At 43.7% G+C, this 21,499-nt stretch overlaps 1 protein-coding gene across 1 annotated transcript in view; it reads left to right on the forward strand.

Annotated features, from left to right (window-relative positions):
- Rcbtb2 (RCC1 and BTB domain containing protein 2) overlaps positions 1-21,499 on the forward strand; it is a 32,243-nt gene that overhangs the window by 5,579 nt on the left and 5,165 nt on the right. The window contains exons 3-11 of the mRNA XM_051160826.1: positions 5,885-6,040; positions 6,240-6,390; positions 9,341-9,507; positions 11,341-11,499; positions 11,622-11,729; positions 12,831-12,973; positions 17,695-17,885; positions 18,275-18,401; positions 20,551-20,690. Coding sequence (XP_051016783.1) covers positions 5,885-6,040; positions 6,240-6,390; positions 9,341-9,507; positions 11,341-11,499; positions 11,622-11,729; positions 12,831-12,973; positions 17,695-17,885; positions 18,275-18,401; positions 20,551-20,690 — 1,342 coding nt within the window. The remainder of the gene's footprint in view (positions 1-5,884; positions 6,041-6,239; positions 6,391-9,340; positions 9,508-11,340; positions 11,500-11,621; positions 11,730-12,830; positions 12,974-17,694; positions 17,886-18,274; positions 18,402-20,550; positions 20,691-21,499) is intronic.

The following is a 21,499-nucleotide window of genomic DNA, read 5'->3' on the forward strand; positions in this document are numbered from 1 at the left end:
GTTCCCTCACGCACTTAAAAAGTGGATTTGTATGACTGTTGCCAAGCATCTAGGTGTCTAACAGACAGCTATTTGTGGCTATTTTCATTAGCTTGTGATCCCCTAGGAAGGAATGGTGGTGTCTTATTTTGTGTCTCTTATTCAATAATTCTATCATACTTGACGTCCTTCTCCTCAGTGACATGCCTTAATAATGTGGGCTGCAGACTGCATGAACCTCATTCACACATTGAAATCTCAGTGCTCAGGGGATCATGGGCTGGGTACTATGCATATTTATATAAGCCAACCAAGAAGAAAGTGCAAAATTAATGACTTGTAGACAACTGTTTAGGAACTGGTTAGAATTCATGACTTGATTTTTGGTATCCAGGAAGCAACTTGATTTTGTAGGAAAGGGCCAGGATAAAATCCCAACGTATGTTTGAGAAAGCGGAAACAGCTGAGGTTGTAACCAGGCATTGCATCTTGACAGTGCATGCCAAGCTGCCCTGAAGGACTCTGTGAGGCAGGTGCACAGACTTAAGGCCTCCAGCCCTGTGCCCTTAGGGGAACATTTTACTCAGCACTCAGGTGATATGTAGACACATGGGCCTCTGATCTCTTGCATCGTGAGGGAATTGATCTTGGTGGATTCTCTAGCAAAATCTATGTCCTGATTTTGTAAAAACTAGAGATAATATATAAAAACTGTAGAAGACTACCAGTAATATCTCCATTAGATTCTTTTTCCCCCCTTTGGTTTTTTGGTTTCTCTATGGAGCCCTGGCTGTCCTGGACTCACTTTGTAGTCCATTCTGGCCTTGAACTCCCAACAATTTTCCCCCTCAGCCTTTAATTTGATGGGATTAAAGGCATGCACCACCATGCCCAGCTTCCGTTAGATTCTTTATGCCATGTTTCAAACTTTACTCTTCTTAAAATTTACAGAAGGAAGAAAATAAATAAAGCAGACCTCATAAAAAAATCAGATTCCTTCATGATATGAGGAAGTAGGTAATTTAAAATAGATGCTTAAACTAAAATCTATCTCATAGCACTGCTCTGTTTTCTGTGGCCCAGCTCTGAGCAAGTCACTCTTCTTCCAGGAGACAGAGTGCTCTAGTGTGTGTGTGTGTGTGTGTGTGTGTGTGTGTGTGTGTGTGTGTGTGTACTTTTTGATTCCAAATTAATATAATATCATCATATAAAGTCTTCAGTTTCCTGAAATAGATGATGAGAGTAGAAATATTCCATATAGTTGCAGCTTGTACTTGTGAGATTTAAAAAACAATGCCAGATTCCAAACTCAGTCTTAACTTTTGCATGCCCACTGATACTGTTCTGCCAAATGCTCTGCTGTTTAAAGTAACTGAAAAAACAAACAAAAAACAAAACAAAACAGTAATTACTGCTTCAGGATTGAGTAAGAGAGACAGCATTGCCGCTGTCCCAAACTTGAAAGTAGAAGGCATCATCCTTGGCTCAGAGGCTTTCAATTTGCCTGAGGAAACATGGGTAGAAGAGCTGGAAATAAGGACTTGCAGCCCTTTGCCTGACATTTTTTTCTTCATTTAATCAGTGCTTATTGTATACAAACCTTCATTCAAGGCACCAGTGGCACGGTGATAAAAGAGACTGCCTCTAGCTCTTTGCTCAAGAACTGTACTAGAGCAGTCTGTACAGCCCCAGAGTAACGCGCTGATGAGAACAGGTGTTTGGAAGTCAGCTTAGTCATCCTCAGCTGCCTTCCAAGCTGGGGGGCTACATACTCTTTCAGATCTGTAGAAAGCAGTGGCTTGTCCTCTGAGGTCTTAATAAGGTTTGTTTGCTAGCTGATGAGAAAGTGACTGGAAATTCTTTGCTCTTTCAGATTAAACATGAGTTCTGTGATTATTCTGGGAAATACTTAAAAATATTATTTGATGGCATATTGGTTGTTGTAAATATACTTACATATCTATATTTTTAAATTTCAAAAATTAAGTATATAAGTAAAAGTGTCTCCAATGTGAAAGATAAATAACCTCTCTTTGAAGACCACTTTATAACAGATACATGCTCCTAGGGGAGTGTATATGCTTATGAAGTTACCATGCATTGTTGGAGTTTTTGTGATCTCCAAGATTATGCACTGAAGTGCAACACCCAGGACCTCAGAGTGCAATCAATTTATGTGGACATGAGGTCATTGAGGTAATTAACTTAGTTAGGATGAGGTCATTAAGGTTGGTCCTAATTCAGTCTGAATTGTGTGTTTATCAGAAGGGCAATATTGGTCAAAGACATCCACATACAAGGCAGGCAGTGCAGACAAATGGAAAGAGCCCTCTGCAAGCCAAGAAGTGGAACCTGGAATAGACCATTCCTTGATGGCTCTTATGAGCAAGCTAGCTAACACCTTGATTTGGAACTTTTGAGTCTCCAAAACTGTTAGTACACTGTTATTTCTGCCAGCTTGCTATGGCTGCCTGTGCTAATGAGCACGTAAACTGTCTAGATGGTTCTTGATGTTATAGTTGGTTTGAATGTCCAATCACTTGAGAAGGGAGCCTCACCTGAAGAAGTATCCTCCTGATGTTCTTGATTGATGTGGGAAGGCCCGCCCTGATTGTGGGTGGCACCTTCAGATAACAGACCATATAAAAGCTATTTCAGAAGATTATCCTGCCTTTTCCTCCTTAGCTTTCCCTGTCCTGCTGCTGCTGATTCCTTCCGTGTTAGTATGTCCGGCATTGCCAACGTCTGTTGTGGAACCTAATGAGTTTGCTATTCAAGCAGAAGTCTGGGGAGTGTGTGTGGGGTAATGGTAGAGGAAACATAAAAGTGAATTGATCTGAGTTTGTCAATATGAGCCCACTGAACAGAGATTCTAGGTTTAATATTGAACTTTCACACTTAAGGGGAAGAGGGTACCAAGAGTTTATTTGATTGGTTAGTTGAATCATTTGGGAAAGATGGTCTACTGAGAATGAGCCTGGTAGTCCTTGAATTAGTATTGATAGAGGGATTCTTAGGTGTAAGGAAACTGGAATGCTGGAAAGGATTTGTTGTTTAAAACTGAATCCTCCACAGGACCTCTGGGCAGGCCCAGAAGACATACCCTTCACTAATACTGTAAGACACAAAATGGTGAGGCGGCACCAGCACATTTGAAGAGCTTTGTTGTCACTGTTTTCTTTTGCCAGATCTTAGGGTTGGAGATGCTGCTGCCCAGTTGGGTGAAGTAAATATTATGGGTTTAATTGGACCCCAGAGCAGCAGGGGCCAGGAAGTGGCATAGAATTGCCAAGATGAACATGCTTGCCACCTTAGTGAGCAGCACAGGCAAATGTACATAATGGCCTGTGTCTTAGTTTGGGTTTCTATTGTTGTGATGAAACACAATGACCAAAAGGCAAATTGGAGCAGTAAAGTGTTTATATGGCTTACACTTCCATCACTGGAGGAAGTCAAGACTGGAACTCAAGCAGGGCTAGAGGCATTTTCCTCTCTGATGACTCTAGCTTGTGTTAAGTTGACACACAAAACCAGCCAGTACAATTGACCCCTTGTCAACTTGATACACAAACACATCACTACTAAGCCACAACTCCTCCTTTCTTATTCATTCCTAAGAACTCACATTAAAAACATAACTTTAAAAGTCTCATAGTCTTAAACACATTAAAATTTCAGTCTCTTTAAAATAGCTAATCTCTCTAAAATGCTAAAATATCTTTTAAAAATTCAAGGCCTTTCAGCTGTAGGCATCTGTAGAAATCAAAATTAAATTAAACACCACCTTCAAGAGGGACGAACCAGGGCACAGTCACAATCTGAACCAAGCAAAACCAAACTCTAACAGTTTAACCCATGTCCAGTTATCTGGGATTCGCTCATGATCTGGTCTCCTCCAAAGGGCTTGGGTCGCTTCTCCATCTACCCTCTGTAGCACACACAGCTCATATTCTGGGTTATGGCTCTCCCCACTTCACTGATAATGCTGTTCTTGGTGGTCATCCCATGGTACTGCCATTTTGAAAATGATGGAGTCTACCGCTGTAACTGGCTCCACTTTGCACCGGTAGCCTCTCATAGGCTCTCTTCATGTTGCTAATCTTCAACTTCTCTGCATGACCCCGTTCAGTCCTGAACCATCATCAGGTGACCCCGTTCAGTCCTGAACCATCAGATGCCGTTAGGCTGCACCTTCACAGTGCCTCTCATAGTGCCAAGCCTCGGCTGCTCTCTGTGATCCTTCCATGCCTGCAAAACAAGTACCACATGGGTGGCTCTTACACATTTCCAAGTCAGGCTGCCAGCACAGTGTACAACCGTGGCTGCCTCTGGAACACAGCTTCTCTGTGCTTTCAGGGAACACTTCCCAGATTTGATTTCTTTACCTCAGTCATGCTGGTTTTTAAAAAATTAATCATTGCTAATTTCCTAGCTCCAACTAACCAGCATCAATTTTCCCAATAATGTGGAAGTTTCATTTCAGTAGTTCTGGTATCTTGATAATCACAGCTGATTGTTCAGCCCCAGCTAACCAGAACCACAGAATCTTAATTTAAAATAGCAAAAGCCCTGTTAGAGTCTTTAGGCTTCCCTCAGAAGTTTCACAACCCAGGCCTCCATCTTCTGCACTGCTCTCAGCATTCTTATCTTCCAAGCTCCTACAGACATCCTACTGAGCGCTCAACACTCAGAGGCTCTTATAGCCCCAAGTTCCAAGTCCTTTCACAATCTTCTCCAAAATATGGTCCTGTCTGCTACTGGTACCCCACTCCTGGTACCAAACTTGTCTTAGTTTGGGTTTCTATTGCTGTGAAGAAACACCATGACCTAAAAGCAAATTGGGGAGGAAAGGGTTTCTTCAGTTTTACACTTTCAGAATATAGTCCATCACTGTAAGAAGTCAGGACAGGAACTCAAGCAGGGCTGGAACCTGCAGGCAGGAGCTGATGCAGAGGCCATGGAGGATGCTGCTTACTGGTTTGTTCCCCATGCTTGCTCAGCCTGCTTTCTTACAGAAGCCAGGACTACCAGCCCAGGCATGGCACCAGCACCAAGGGCTGCGCCTTCCCACATTGATCAGTAATTGAGAAAATGCCTTACAGTTGGCTCTTATGAAGAGATTTTCTCAAGTGAGGCTCCCTTGCTTACTGATGACTGTAACTTTTGTCAAGTTGACACACAAAACCAGTCAGTATAGCCTGACCCATAATAGGCAGTACAGGGAAAGTGATTTTTATAATGGCATGCCTTGCATGGACTTGGGACCAGCAAATCAATAATGGTGTTTCCTGAGATGAAATAGATACGTTTCAGTTTTTGTTTGATCTGTTCATGCAGAAAGCTCTAGAACAAAGGAAAGAAATGTTACATTGGGTTGAGGTAATAGGGATTCATGGTGCATCAGTTTTAGAATTGAACCAGCTAACAGACCCAGAAGCCCTTGAGTGGAGGGAAGACCAGGTGTCCCTGAGGGAGGACCTTGCTAGAAGACCTAAAAGATATGCTGTGAGCCAGAAGCATAAGAGTTATACTGTGCAGCAGTGGCCACTCTCCTCCATCCTCCAGGCTGCACCTGCTTAACTAGCTTGTTTCCACAGCTACATTTAAACCATAGCCACTGTTTGCTGTGCTGCTCGCATTCAGCTGGTCAGGGACCACACTTGGGTGAGTGTGGTGACTTTGAAGATCTGATTTTGGCCAGGCCACTAGTGCCTGGTCTTGGAGGAGTGCAGGAGACTGGGCTAGGAGCAGTTGTGTAGCGCAAGCAGCTTTAAGCCACAGACAATACCAGTTGTGGGTTATTCCTCTTCAAGCTAGTTTACTCTGCAGAGACAAGAGTCAAAGAATGGTTTTTGTATGTTTGTTTTAATTGGTCGTCTCAGTACATAAGTCTTGTTCTTTTCAGCCAGTACATGCTACCCCGTCATCGTTGAAGATGTTAGATGTGGGAAAGTGGCCAATTTTTTCCCTTTGCTCTGAGGAAGAACTGCAGTTGATTCGTCAGGCTTGTGTCTTTGGCAGTGCTGGCAATGAAGTTTTATACACTACAGTCAACGATGAGGTAACTTTGAAGAAAAAGACAACCACCCCATATTTTTAGTAATGGGTTTGGAAATTGAAGACATTGGGGGAACTAAGGAATAAAGCATTTAATTTTTATTTATTCTGAAACAAAGAGGTTTACTTTAGGAAGCTTGCCCAAGGCAATTTGTAGACTTTTTAGAAATGTTCCTCCTTGAACTAACTGTTTTTTCCCACAGATTTTTGTGCTTGGTACAAACTGCAGTGGCTGTCTTGGGGTAGGTGACATTCAGAGCACAATCGAGCCTCGGAGACTGGATTCTTTAACTGGCAAAAAGATAGCCAGCCTTAGCTATGGGAGTGGCCCACACATCGTCCTTGCAACAACAGGTAATGGGAACTCAATGGACAGGTGTGGGACATTGCTTATTTGTTAAGAAATAAGACCAGGATGCCCTGAATTTGAGAACAAACTTTCTGACTGAGCAAGAGTTGCAGGCTCTGTCCTGTGAGCTTGGCCATGCATTGGGCAACATGAAGTATGAATGTACTGGGATAGCAGGGGGGAAAGACAGTGTACCCAGCCCTTCTTTTCCCACTCAGTAAGTGTAATTATTATATGAGAACTCTACTTGCATTGAACTTAGCTTCCTGGGCTGTGGATTGAGAGACTAAATGTTGATTTTGTTATACTTCTAAATCTTAGCAGTCTATGATTCTTCCCCCTGCCCCCACCCCTGCCTCCCACCCCACCCCGAGATAGGGTTTCTCTGTGTAGCCTTGGCTATCCTGGACTCACTTTGTAGACCAGGTTGGCCTTGAACTCACAGTGATCCACCCGCCTCTGCCTCCCGGGTGCTGGCATTGAAGGTCTGTGCCACCACGCCTGGCTTTAGCCTGTGATTCTTACATTAAATAGTGACTGACAGAAGTTTGTCGTAGTTGTATAGAGAAAACATTCTCATGGCTATATCATTAGAATTCAGTTATGCCTCGGAGGTATATATTCCAGGAATTTGGGAGGGGGTTCTAGTATAGATCAGATTATTCAGACCATTTCTGAATTAAAGAAATAACTAAAGTCTGGGGCTGGAGTGATGGCTTAGCAGTTAAGGAAAGGCGAAGTCAGGTAAGAGTAGGTCAAGTAAGGGCAAAGGAGACCTGAAAGCTGTACTGTTTTTGAGGCACCCGCCTGCCTAGCTCATGCTGAGCTATGGTTTATACTCTTGAGGTGAAGGGGTACAGGCCAAGGTCTCATAGTGTAATAGGAGACTTCCTATAGGTGGAGAGTGCAAAGGCTACATTCTCAGCCAGGATTTGCCACTTCCTAAGGAGAAAACAGGAGAATTCCTTGTTTGGAGCATACCAGAGAAGGAAAAAGAAGAAGTGAAATAACCCCTCCCTGAGTTTGCAGCTGTAGGTTTGTGACATGGTAAACAGAATGATCTGAGAAGTCTCAGGCCTTGAAATTTAAGTACATTGCAGGTGCTATAGAAATTAATGCAGATCCTCCATAGAGGAAGTTACCTCCATCAGAAAGAAGCCTGGAAGAATCACCAAAACAGTTTTTCAACATCAATAAACCATGCGTGGTCTAACATAAGCAGTTGTGTGGGGCACTAAGGCGCTGTGCATGTGGCAGAGGGCAGGCTGTAGTGGCCTTTTCTTGCAGTTCTAGAATTGGCCAGTGCTTCACACCATTAAGTGCGGGCTACCATCAGCTGAGCAGAGAGGTTGATTTTGAGTCTTTTGGTTTTTTGGTTTGTTTGTTGTCTCTGATTTATTAGCATGATTCTGATATTGCAATACACATGCAGCATGCAAAGTTTGCAGTCTCTCTTAATTCATTTACTTTTTAAAAAATTTATTCACTTTACATTCTAATCACAGCCCCCTTCCTCCTGGTCCCACCCTCCCTCCCTCTTGCCCCTATTTCCCCATCCCAGACCCCCTACACATTATGTAACTGGTGGGCAGCTTGATCTTCATGTGGGTCCTGGTAAGGGAGCAGGGGCTGTTTCTGACATGGACTTTGTTGCCTGCTTTTGATCACTTCCCCCTTGGTAGGGCTGCCTGGCCAGGCCACAGGGGAAGAGGAGGCTTTCAGTCCTGGTGTGACTTGATGTGCTGGGGTGGGTCGGGGAGGCTCCCCTCTACTGAGAGATTAGTTTTGTACAGAGAGGACTGACGTCAGCGGAGGGAGCTGGGTATTTGCAGGCTGAAGCTATCTTGTTTGGGACCATGACTCCTGGCTCCTCCCCCTCTTGGTCGCTCAGATTTGATAACAGCAAACTTTGCCTGCTGATGGGGAAAGTGAGCAGGAGTGAGCACTAAGACATTTCCGTTGGGTGCAGGACCAGAGCTCAGCACAAACCAGCAACTTCCTGTAGAATCTAACAAGTGAGACCCAGTAGAAAATAGGGTGATTACTAACATGACCTGTTAGACTATCAGACAAGGATGACAGAGAAGAAAATATCTGCAGAGGAAAAATCCTACAGACATCATTGAAGATTTGGAAAAGACCCAGTGAACAATTTATTATCAAGTGAACATATTCATTGGATAAGTTCTGTAGCAGTTTGTATACCACAAAAGAAGAAAATAAAACCAGATGGTCAGATGAAGCTACTCAGAATACAACCTAGGCAATGTGGTAGAAAACACAGGTGACAGGGAGCATACATGTGATTCATTTATTCAGTCATTTATTCAAGGCTGGAGAGATGGCTCAGAGGTTAAGATCACTGACTGCTCTTCCAGAGGTCCTGAGTTCAGTTCCCAGCAACCACATGGTCGCTCACAGCCATCTATAATGTGATCTGATGCCCTTTTCTGGCCTGCAGGTGTATATGCAAACAGAACACTGTGTACATAATAAATAAATAAATTTTTTTAAAAAACACAAATTCATTTATTCGTTTATGTGGATGTGTGATTTGTTATCCATAAAAATGTACATACTTTTTATGAATTTTTATAATTGTATAAGTGATATAATACATTTTAAAGTTAATTGGTCATCTTCTCTAAAGGAAAGACCCAGAAGAATTAAGTAACAGCTTACAGTCTTGCCTTTTAATGTACTATTTTCTCTCTTTTATTTTAACACTGTTAATTTGGAAACCAACTTCTAGCTATTTTTTAACTTTGTGCGGTTCAGTTCCATCGTGTTGCTTTGATATGGGAAGCGGTGTGTGTTCCCAAATAGATTCTCTCATGCAGTGAGTGTGATAGGGGGAAGTCGAGCAGTCTTTGCAGCTGAGTGTTAGTCCATCTGTGGGAGTCAAGGCATGGAGAAGTGTGTGCTCTGACGCTGCTTATCATCTTCTGTTTTCAGATGGAGAAGTCTTTACCTGGGGTCACAATGCCTATAGCCAGCTGGGCAATGGGACAACAAATCATGGTTTAGTCCCCTGCCATATCTCTACTAATTTGTCAAACAAATTAGTCATTGAAGTTGCCTGTGGGTCTTACCATTCTTTGGTCCTGACATCAGATGGAGAGGTGAGGATAATTAGCATAAACTCACTCAGTTCTTTTCAATATGTTCTATAGATTTCTTTAACTGCCCCCAAAGTATGGTTATGCAATGAACTTGAGTGTTATTGTCTTAGTTGGCTTTACTGTGACAAAACACTTGGGGGGTGGGGAGGGATTATTTGGCTGTCAGGCTACAGTCCACCATCCAGGAAGTCAGGGCAGGAACTCAAGACAGGAACCTAGAAACAAGAACTCAAGCCACGGGAGCTGGGCATGGTGGCTCACACCTTTAATCCCTGCACTCAGGATGCAGAAGCAGGCGGTTTGCTGAGTTCAAGGCCAGCCTGGTCTACAAAGCGAGTCCAGGACAGGCAAGGCTACACAAACCCTGTCTTGAAAAAACTAAACAAAAAACCTAAAGAAGAAGAAGAAGAGGAGGAGGAGGAGGAGGAGGAGGAAGAGGAGGAGGAGGAGGAGAAACTCAAGCCAGGCCATGGAGGGGCTCTATTCTCTGGCTTGCTTCCTATGCTTGCTGCGCCTGCTTTCTTATACCTCCCAGGACCACCAGCTCAGGATTTGCACTGCCCCCAGTGGCCCAGCAGTCATTATTCAAGAAAATAGCCTTTAGACTTCCCTACAGACACTCTGCCGGAGGCATTTTCTCTTGAGTTTCTCTCTTCTCAGGTAACTCTGGTATATTAGTTAGGGTCCTCTAGAGGAACAGAGCTTATAAAATGAATCCATCTATTACCTACTTATTTCTCTCTTTCTTCCTATCTATCTATCTATCTTATTCGTGCATATACATGTACATATATACATATATATCACATATGCACATATCACACACACATACACACAACAATGGCTGTCTACCAATGGGAAATTTAAGAATCCAGTAGTTGTTCAATCCATGAGTCTAGACATCTCAGCTGGTCTTAAGTATATGCCAGGATCCTGAAGAAGTAGGCTCTAATGCCAGTGAAGAATTGGCTTGCTAGAGAGACAGAGGACCAGCTTTAGTTTTCCATGTCCTTATATAGGCTGCTAGCAGAGGGTGTGGCCCAGATTAAAGGAAGATCTTCCTATCTCAGAACATTTGGGTAAAAGATGGGTCTTCCCACCTTGAAGATCCAGATTACAAGTGGGTCTTCTCACTTCAAGTGATTTAATTAAAAAAAAAAAAAAAACTCACAGGTGTGCCAAATGACTTGTTCTAATTAATTCCAGATGTAGTCAAGTTGACAACCAAGAGTAGCCATCATACCTAGCTTGTGTCAGAATGTCAAAACAACCAGTTATGAGCTAAGTGGAGATGTTTAAATAACCACCTCCCTCCAATTCAGCCTTATTCTGGGTAGCAATCTAATGTCATGATGGTTATAGTATGAAGTTTCTCTGCTTTCAGTAAAGACTTCAATCACTACAAAGCTCACCCCTCCCCTCACCCTGGGCCCCCCCTGCCCCCCCCCAACCCCCCCACCCCCGCTCCCCGGCAAGACAGGGTTTCTCTGTGTAACAGTTCTGGCTGTTCTGGAACTCAATCTGTAGACCAGGCTGGGATTAAAGGTGTGTGCCACCATCACCCAACTACTACAAATATTACTTTTACATTACTAAAACAAAAGTATTATTTGCAAAATAAAAAAGTTCCAAAATGCTGAGGTGAAGTAGGTATTTTTGTATTATATGATAGTTATTCTTGGTAGCGATAACACAAGTGTTACAAATAATGCCTGCATTGTGGGACCAGTGTCGAAGCTCTTGAGATGGTGGTGAGATGCCAAGTACGTGTCAGTGTCCAGCTGAGAAGGTTTATGAATCATGTGCTTTATTTGTCTCTTTTCTTTCACATAGGTGTTTGCCTGGGGCTATAATAACTCTGGGCAAGTGGGTTCTGGATCAACAGCAAACCAGCCCATTCCTCGGAGAGTCACCGGGTGTTTGCAGAATAAAGTGGTCATGAACATCGCATGTGGGCAGATGTGCTCCATGGCTGTTGTGGACACTGGAGAGGTGGGAAAGTTGCTTCATACTTTGTTGAAACGGTTTTCTTTGCCTCCTGGTGTCATATGAGCATGGCATGCTTCTCACGGCAGAGCTGAGCTGCTGAGTGTCAAGTTTCTTATCTTTCCCAGGTCTACGTCTGGGGTTACAATGGGAATGGGCAGCTGGGTCTGGGCAGCAGCGGTAACCAGCCAACCCCGTGCAGAGTAGCAGCCCTACAAGGCATCCGTGTCCAGCGGGTACGTCTCCTGGTGGTCTCTGCAGTGCACTGCAGCCCAGGCTCCTATGCACATGAAAAGTGCAGCTGCTTTGATGTGTCCATTGAAGTAAAGGTTCAAGCCCCTTTCCCTGAGTTGAGATGCAGATGTTCGGAGAGATGCTGTTTCTGGGGTTCGTGTGTGACCCGTACTGGGAATGGCAGGTACACACGCTTTGCTGAGGAATCTGTGACAACATACAGACCAACAGTTTTAAGTATCTTCATGCCTTTTGACCTGTAATTCTACTTTTAGAGAATTGTCCTGAGGATCCAAAGAGAAAGTCTTAGAAAATTAGTTGTCACAGTGAAATCCACTAATATGTACAATTCATATGCATTAGTAATTATAATTTTAATGAAGGAATTTTGGGGTAGAGAATAAACATAAAATGGTAAAGAGGAATGTAAGAAGAAATAATCTACTAATCTACTGGTAAATGAACAATTAGATTGTGCCCATCGATGAGAGATGGCTGTTCTTGAGACAGAGTTTCATGTTAGCTCAGGCTCTTCTTGTACGTGGGGTCAGAGATTACAGTATTTGCCACAACACCCAGCTTACAAAGGATTTGAATAATAGGGAGAAAGCAATGCAAAAACAATGTTAGGTTAAAAAAAAAAAGATACAAGATAGTTACATATTTATGCTCTCTCTTAAAAGCATGTAAATACATATAAATACATATTTCTTTATCTGAGTAAGTAGGGGGAAAACTCCTCAAGCCCTGATCTGGAGAGATTTTCATGTGTATACTTTTCCTCATTTTCCACATAAAACATGTTTTTACCTCAATAACTAGAAGAAAGAATTAAAGTATCTGTCTTACACTGAACTTGTGAGAACACTGAGTGTTGCTGAGAGCTGACTGCAGTAGGTGAGGGGGGGTGTTTGCAACCCTGGCCACTCAACTGGGCCCACACTCGCACCTGAAGAGTATTGACTCATTTACTGCTCGCCAGTATGAACAGGCGGCCTTTGGGTTATTGTTTTAGTTCTTAACCTACTACCAACTTTGTAAAGAAAAGTTTTCTTTTACTCATAGACCTGAGGGGTTTTTTTTTGTTTTGTTTGTCCTTCCAGGTTGCCTGTGGCTACGCACACACCTTGGTACTAACAGATGAAGGTCAAGTGTACGCTTGGGGTGCAAATTCTTACGGCCAGTTGGGCACTGGCAATAAAAGTAACCAGTCCTATCCTACCCCTGTTGTTGTGGAAAAGGACAGGTAATGTGTATATTTCCAAATCACCTCAGTGGTCTTGAGTAGTTAAACAGCATGTAGAATTCATGGCACTGACTATGGAAAATTACTCTTAGCACTAGACTTGTCTTTAGCCAGATTGTTTGTCCTTTTGAAAGTTGGCAGGTGACCTGTTGGGAGGTGACACTCCTGTGCTCACTGACCTGCGTGTCAGTTGTACCTCCAGCACTGCTCTGTGCAAACTACAGTTGGACTGAACTGTCAGTAGCAGTTGTGTGTGCGTCTGTCTTCTAAGAGATGTCTCCCCGTGTTTTTTTATTTTGAAGGGAAGCTGGTAATGTCCGAGGGCTGCCTTTTAAAGCTTGGGAAAATGATGGTGCCCTGTGTGATATGAAGCTAGTCTTGTAGCTATTCACAAAGTGGAAGGTAGCATGACTTCATTGTTTAAACTTCCAAACTGTTGCTCTGCAAAGGTTAGTGTTAGAAAAGGAAGACTCAGTTTTATGCACTTAAGTAATTTCCAAATGATCCTAATGATTTTGAAAGCTTACGGCTTCCTCAGGCGGTCACATAACTGCCTTCCCAGCTATCATCTGACTCAGTGGTGTGGCACAGTAATATTACAGTACTTCCCCTTTAAGCCAGCGATGCTGTCACTCTAGAAATATGTTCTTCCTATTTTTTTTCACGTGGTATTTTTATATGTGATTTAAAATGAATATATGGATAAATAGATTAGCTGGCACTTAGGTACTTCCTCACTGGGATTCTTAATAAGTTGTAATTTTTATTTACATACTGTAAACATGGTTAATCTTATATAGTCTATATAATATGTAAAAACAAACCCCTTTTTAAGGTAGAAGTTTGAAAATAGGACCTTTGACTCTAATGAGGAGTAGGCATGATAGTGGTGCAGAAACTGGTACATAGGTGCCTGTAACTCTTATCATTTGCTGAACTTGTAAAGTATCCAGAGAGAGAGAGAGAATGAAAACAGAAGCAAAGGCTGCCTTAAGGTTGTGAGTAACTATAAAAATGCCTTAGCCCACTCACTCAGCAGAGACAGTGCCAGGTCTGAACATAGTGCTGAAGGTCAAGTAGAGGCAGCACAGACAGGAAACTGACTCACTGGCACCTCCCGTCATGGTGCTTCTGCTCTTAACTTACCCTAGCATCTCTTCAGCGACTGGCATGGATTGCCCTGCTTTTTTGACCTAGAATGAGATCACATCTTCCCACTGGTCCACCCTGGAACAGACTGAGCCACTGAAGTGGGGGAGAGAGCAGGAAGCAGAGATGCAGCAAAGGGAAGTGATGGTGTGCACGTTGCTTTGTAGGGCTCTGAGCTAGACTGCAAACACTGGAGTTTCTCCTGTGCATGTTTTTGCACTTTTGCTATTGCCCACACAAGTGGTGTTTGGTGATACAGATCAGGGATGGATATTCTGAAAGGATCTTAGTTCCCAGTCCTGAACTTCTGAGCTTGCACGCTGTCCTGTCTCAGTTGCAGGCATGTGGCAAGGAGGACATTTTTAATCTGCTAGGATGTGTTCCATCCTTCCTGACCCTTCCTAGTGGCCTAGCCTCACATGGCTCCTGGAGCTCCTTTCATTGAAACCAGATTTGGAGGGATTGGATGTTGGGTGGGGCAGGTGTGAGTCTATAGTTGTTAGGTACCTGTTCATAGAGAAAGAAAAATAAAACCTATCTACATTGGATTCTCTGTTCAACCAAAGAAGAAGCGGTAAAAGGTTTGGCACATGACTCTTTGCTCTTAATCTTAAGTTTATCCCATAAGGGCTATAACTAGTAATGTAGAACTAGCTGTGCCTTGCATTTTTGATGATCCTGTGGCCTTTTGAGTAGTCCGCTGCGCTTTTAGAGAACCATTACTGGGAATCGGATTCTTAAGTCTCTGTCTCAGAACGCCAGTGGCCTTATTAGTATGTTAAAATATCCAAATGCTTAAAGGACCTTTTATTAGCTGCTTAGCTACCTGTGTGTGGGAGCCCACTCCAGTGATGCCTCAGTACCATGGGGGTGTGGTTTTCAGGGCTCACACTCCTGGGGCCATCTCTGACGACGACTCCTTCCTCTGTGTTCATCCAGGCTACCCTAATTCTACCTTGGAAGATGGGCTGTGGTAGTGCTTTGCCATAGGTCCTATCTTTTCCGCCCTTTCAGTCTGTTGTGTACATCGTCCTTAGAACATTGTCTTCTTCCGTCACCTCTCTGTTCAGAGCTCTCTCCCACTCACCTGTCACTTGAGATCAAGACTGAGCACACAGGCACTATGGCTCCTAGCAAACTCCATGGCCCACTGGCCCCCAGACTAACTTGTCTGTTCCAGTTAGAAGCACCTGTCAATGCTTTCTTCTGGTCTTACTATGCCTCCCTTTGCCTACAGCTTGGCTATAGGCCTTTCTCTGCCTTGTAGGCTCTGTGTTATTGTGACAAATTCAAAGCTTGCCAGGCCCATTAGCTCCCAGGTCTGTTCTTTTATCCAAACTGCCATGCTCTGGTTTGCAGCTTCTCTGCGGGTGGAGGCCGAGCTCCCACAGTCTGCAGCTCCTGCAGCAGCTTTTAGAATGACCTTGGTCATGGAGCCGCTACTGTCCATACTTCCCTCTCTGGGTGCCTCATTTCATGTCTCTGTATCACAATGCCTGTGAGGCCATGACTGCTTTGTAGCCTGTACCCTGTCTGAGTTGTGCACTTTGGTCTCCCCACATTGGTTTTTTTTTTTCTTTAAAGAGATAATAAAACTGATTATAAGACTATAAATAATTTGCCTATACAAACTACTGTTGCCTCAGAGCTAGTGTTGCACCCACACCAGGATGCTTTGATGCATTGAGACCTTTATGGCTTCTGGGAGGTGGGCAGCCTGCCAGTAAACTGATGGGAGCAGTGGGCACATTTATCTTCTAGTAGATGAATTTTATCTGTTGAAAAATGTATACTTACTAGAAAGCCAGATCTTTTGGACCATTTTCCCATTCTGTATAGGGCCATTCTGCAGAGCCCTGGATGTGGAGTCAGTTGCCTGGCCCCACCATACAGATGTTAGAAGAGACTAGGCAAGGTCTACCAACCTGTGGATGCTTCAAATATACAGCACTACACTTAAAGCTATGAGATGATTGTGTTAATTAAACTACCAGAGGCATGGCTTTGTCCTGACTGATGAGACCAAAAACAAAATGGAATTTCTTATGCTACATTTCCAGGCATAGAACTGAAGATAAGTTATTTATCTAACCTAGGGGATCAGGATAAGTACAATAATAGCTAAATTCCCCAGTCTCATTGAAATCGCGTGACACTGAAGTTCCCTGTTTTAATTCTTAACAGAAAGGGTCACTCAATGTTGGCCAGTCACTCATTTCCCTGTGGTTTTGTCGAGGGGGAAGGAGCAACTGAACTGACAGACTGTCTCTGTTTGTTTCTGCTTATTTCTTTCATTCCTTCTGTCTATAGCCTCCATTGGATCAGTCCACAGGAACACTGTTTTGTGGAGTGAGATTGCTCAATTCTAGGAGGGAAAAGAGAGCCAATTTAGGCTGTTAAAGGAAGTTCTGATTTTGCACTTTTATGGCAATAGCAGTATGGAAGCCCTGCTGTGCTGATTGCTGCACCAGACACTGCCCAGTATACGCTGTTTATCATTTCATTCCCACACAAGACGGAACCAAAACTCTTGGAGCCAGGGTCCACTCAGTATAGCGCATGCTCTTAGCATGCAGAAGGCCCAGGGTCCACTCAGTATAGCGCATGCTCTTAGATGCAGAAGGCCCAGGGTCCACTCAGTATAGCGCATGCTCTTAGATGCAGAAGGCCCAGGGTCCACTCAGTATAGCGCATGCTCTTAGATGCAGAAGGCCCAGGGTCCACTCAGTATAGCGCATGCTCTTAGCATACAGAAGGCCCAGGGTCCACTCAGTATAGCGCATGCTCTTAGCATGCAGAAGGCCCAGGGTCCACTCAGTATAGTGCATCCTCTTAGCATGCAGAAGGCCCAGGGTCCACGCAGTATAGCGCATGCTGTTAGATGCAGAAGGCCCAGGGTCCACTCAGTATAGCACATGCTCTTAGATGCAGAAGGCCCAGGGTCCACGCAGTATAGCGCATGCTCTTAGATGCAGAAGGCCCAGGGTCCACTCAGTATAGCACATGCTCTTAGATGCAGAAGGCCCAGGGTCCACTCAGTATAGCGCATCCTCTTAGCATGCAGAAGGCCCAGCATTGATCTCTGGCATCAAAACAAAACAAAATCCTACATTTATTGTGCCAGGATGACTTTCTGCTCTATCCCTTTAAAGTGACTGAAGGTGGTTTTGGGGACAGGAATAAGCCCTGGGCAGCCCTCTTGCCGAGCTAGTGCTTAATCATTATTCATCATGGTCCATGTCTTTATTATCTAGTTAGTAATGCTTCTAAAGATTAGAAAAGTTCATTTTAAACTCACAGCAGGGTGGTGCATATTTTTAAGGTCTGTTGGTTACCAACAGTAGACCCTCCTGAATTACAAATGCCATTGAAGTATGGCTCTAGTATTTGTGGCTGAAAATTTAGGACTTGAGGTGTGCAGGTCTTGTTTTGTTCTTTGTTCCTTGGGCCCACCCACTGCTGCCAGCTAGTTAGTTCCTGATGGGCTGAGTCAGGTGCACCCAGGGGAAGGAGGGGCCAGCTCCCTTTCCTCCTGCTTACTGTGTCTCTGTGGTGTTTGCTTGTGAATTTAGAATCATAGAGATCGCAGCCTGTCACTCTGCCCACACATCTGCTGCCAAGACCCAGGGTGGGCACGTGTATATGTGGGGCCAGTGCCGAGGCCAGTCGGTGATCCTTCCCCACCTCACCCACTTCTGCTGCACTGATGATGTGTTTGCCTGCTTTGCCACCCCTGCTGTTACCTGGCGCCTCCTCTCTGTGGGTAAGCTTGTCCTCTTACATTTGGGGCATGTCCTGAGAAGGAGGAAGAGGACTGGTTAGGACCTCTTTGGGTGCAGGATCTAATGAACTTTTCTGTGGGCCCTTGGGAAAGGGAACTAAAACTACTGGGAACCAACACCAATACTAATTAAAGGTAATTTGACTTGATTGCTTTTTCAGTTAGTGAAATGGTTGGAAACATTTTTGGTTTTGCCAAATTTGCAATGAGTATTCAGGGATGTGAATCCATGTTCAGGGTAAAGCCTTGTGTAGCTGGTCACTTGTTTGCGGGAGTCAGCATTTCCCAAATGCCCAGAGAGTAGGGCCTTCTTTCTTCCTTCAAGCCCAACATCTGTGACTGAACCTAGAAGCACTATGTTGTTCTCTTAGAACCGGATGACCACCTCACTGTGGCAGAGTCACTGAAGAGGGAATTTGACAACCCTGACACTGCAGACCTCAAGTTTTTGGTTGATGGAAAATACATTTATGCTCACAAAGTCCTTCTCAAAATTAGGTAAGAGTGGTCTTCTGTAGGTAACAGTGCCTAATGACCTATATTCAACCCCTGGGACTCAAATGTTGCCTCCCATTTATGGCCTCTACATGCATGGCCCCCTCCCCACCTCCCCCCCACTAAATGTGTAAGAGCTCTTCTCTTCTAAAGATTGAGATAATTCATTTATCAGTCACTTCAGGTGTCCAAGGGACTGTGTCAGGCACTTGAGTAATTAAGAGGCAGCTTTGTTAAGGCCCTTTTGCTCCTTTTTTTTAAAAAAGACTTATTTATTATGTACATAGTATTTTGCCTGCATATACACCTGCACTTCAAAAGAGGACACCAAATCTCACTGTAGATGGTTTGAGCCACCATGTGGTTGCTGGGAATTGAACTCAGGACTTTTGGAAGAGCAGCCAGTCTCTCCAGCCTCAGCCCTTTTGCTCTTAAAGCACACAGTGTTGTTGATGGCGGACAATTAGACAAGATATGGAAGCAAGGTAGGCCACAAGTATGAGGTTTCTGTTCAGGAAATGAGCCCTGGAAGCTCTGGCTGAGGCTCTGATTTATTTTACTGCCTGGGACCTGAGTACAACCATGGTAATAATCTCTCTCCTCAGGCTTAGCTTTCAGATGTTGTAAAAAAGAGAAAGAAAAGAAAAAAAAAAAAAAAAGCTGGGGTGGGGCAAGGCTTTTCCAGACCAAAGAGACCTGGGTGATGCCAGCATAGGAATGGGTTAAATCACACTATGTTTAATTTTTGAGCAGTGAGTGATATTTGCCTTTGTCCCATGTACCTCATCTGTGAAGCCACCACCCTGCCGTCAGATACAGAAAACTCTGTCATACGGAAAAGTTCCTGTGGCCAGATTTTTCTGTCATACATACTAAGCATCTTCTAGAAGCTCATATATATGAAGTTCTATGGCCTTCTTTTTAGCCTTGCTTTTCCCTCCTAGCATAATGATTTGGGATTTTGTTGTCACTGTGTAAAAGATAATGAAATCTTCTTTCAGTGACTCACAAACCCAATATGATGTTTCAGTCTCAGGTTCCCACTCTGTAAGGTCACACAGTGCCACCTGGTTCACTCTCACCATGGAGCTAAGCTTTCATAAAGAAAGTGGGAACTTAACTAACTATGACAGAGCAGTGCACACACGGCCTAAGCTGTGACAACTTGCTTTATTATAGTTAGCAGCATGGTGTTTTCTCTGAGGCTGAGAAACAACCAGGTCTCCACTTGAGCTTCTGGTGGTTCGTGACAATATTTGTCTTTTTGAGGCATGCCACATGGCATCCTCTGGGTCTGCCTGTGTTCAAATCTCTCCTCTTGTCTGGTTGCCTTGGGGTCTACCACAGTGACTTGACTTTTGTAAAGAGCCTGTCTCCAAATAAGGTCACATTGCCAGTTACCTGGGTTAGATCACACTGGAACTTTTAGGGGACATAATTCAGACAGAATGGAGTGAAGGAACAAAATTATTCAGTTTTAAAAACAACACTGATCAGTAAAGAGAGTGTGAGAAGGAGGCAGAGGTCCTTCCATGTCTCCTTAGTTTAGCTGTAGAGACAGCTGCCTAGGCTGCCCACAGCAGCAGCAGGCTGCATTTGCAGTCTTGCTGGCTAAGTTGTTGTAAACTTCAGGCCAGCAAGTAAAGCAAGGACCCAAGGCAAAGAAGATGGTTTTGGCAGTGTTCCATTGCTATACTAAAACGCCTGAGATGCCTGACAAAAAGGTTATTTGCTTACTTAGTGCTTGGTGTGGCTGAGCTGTAGAACTTATCCTGGGTAAATTTGGAGGTTTCGTTTGGGGCCTCTTGAAAGGCAGCAGATTATGCTGGGAAGTGCCTACTAGAACAGCACTGACAGTAATGCTAGCCAGTTATCAAAAAAGGAGCTTGGGTTCTACATGTCCCTTTGGATGCATCTCCCCGGTGACAGAAGACCTCACTCTAGTTCCCCTTCTTTTAAAGCACCTACCTCTTAGAGGTTCTACTACCTCCTATTATTGTCACCCTGGGACCAAGCTTGATAGATGAGCTTTCAGGGGACACTCACTATCTAACTAGCAAACAGGAAGGTATACAACGTCAAGAGAAAGCTCTCAGGCAGCCCTTTGGCTCCAGCCCAGAACCTGCAATGTGATCGTTCTTTCTTCTTTCAGGTGTGAGCATTTCCGTTCTTCATTAGAAGACAGTGAAGACGATATTGTAGAAATGAGCGAGTTTTCATATCCCGTGTTCCGAGCTTTCCTGGAGTACCTATACACAGATAACATCAGCCTATCTCCTGAGGAGGCAATAGGTAATCACCACAGATTTTACTAAGACATTGGCAAAATGCTGAGTGGTTAGGAAGGTGGCTTCTTTCCAGCCCAGAAGAAAGACTGTGACCACTTGCAGGAGCTCTTCTGCTGGTGCTGAACTCAAGTGTTTCTCGTATGATTTAGCCCAACCACATATATCCCCAGCAAAGCTCATTCATCACTGGCAAAGTCTGATATCCTAATTAATAATGAAGATTCACTACAATCTAATAAAAAGGTTTATGACTTTAAAAGAAAGGAAAAAAGTCAAAGACATAACCATCGTTCATGTAACAATCTATACAGGCCTATCAATTACTGCGCATGACAAAGTTCCGCAGAGAAAGCTATTTCTTTTTAAAATGTTAAAAATAGTATAAAGAGGCCAGTAGCCCAACAGGTAAAGATGATTGCTGCCAGGCCTGACAAACCAAAATTTGAACTGATTCCCACAGATTATCCTCTGACCTCCTCATAAGCACCATGACACCCCCTCCAAATAAATAGGTTTAAAAGTTTTAAAAAATTTTATATATATAATTTAAAACTTAAATCAAACCTGGATATAGTGGTGCATGCCTTTAATCCCACTGTCTGACTGTAGACCTTGCATGTACATTGCTTTCCAAGGAGTTTGGACTCCTGGGCTCACTGATCCCATTGATGCAAGGGCACAGGAGCCACCATGGTTTAGCTCAGTCACACACATCCTCAGCTGAACTCTTACCAGTGACAAATTCTGACATTTTTGCTAACTGACAAGCCCTCTAAGGAAGATTCAGACAGCAATATTGAAAATTAACAGGAC

Source organism: Acomys russatus, chromosome 18 (assembly GCF_903995435.1).
Source record: "Acomys russatus chromosome 18, mAcoRus1.1, whole genome shotgun sequence".
NCBI lineage: Eukaryota > Metazoa > Chordata > Mammalia > Rodentia > Muridae > Acomys > Acomys russatus.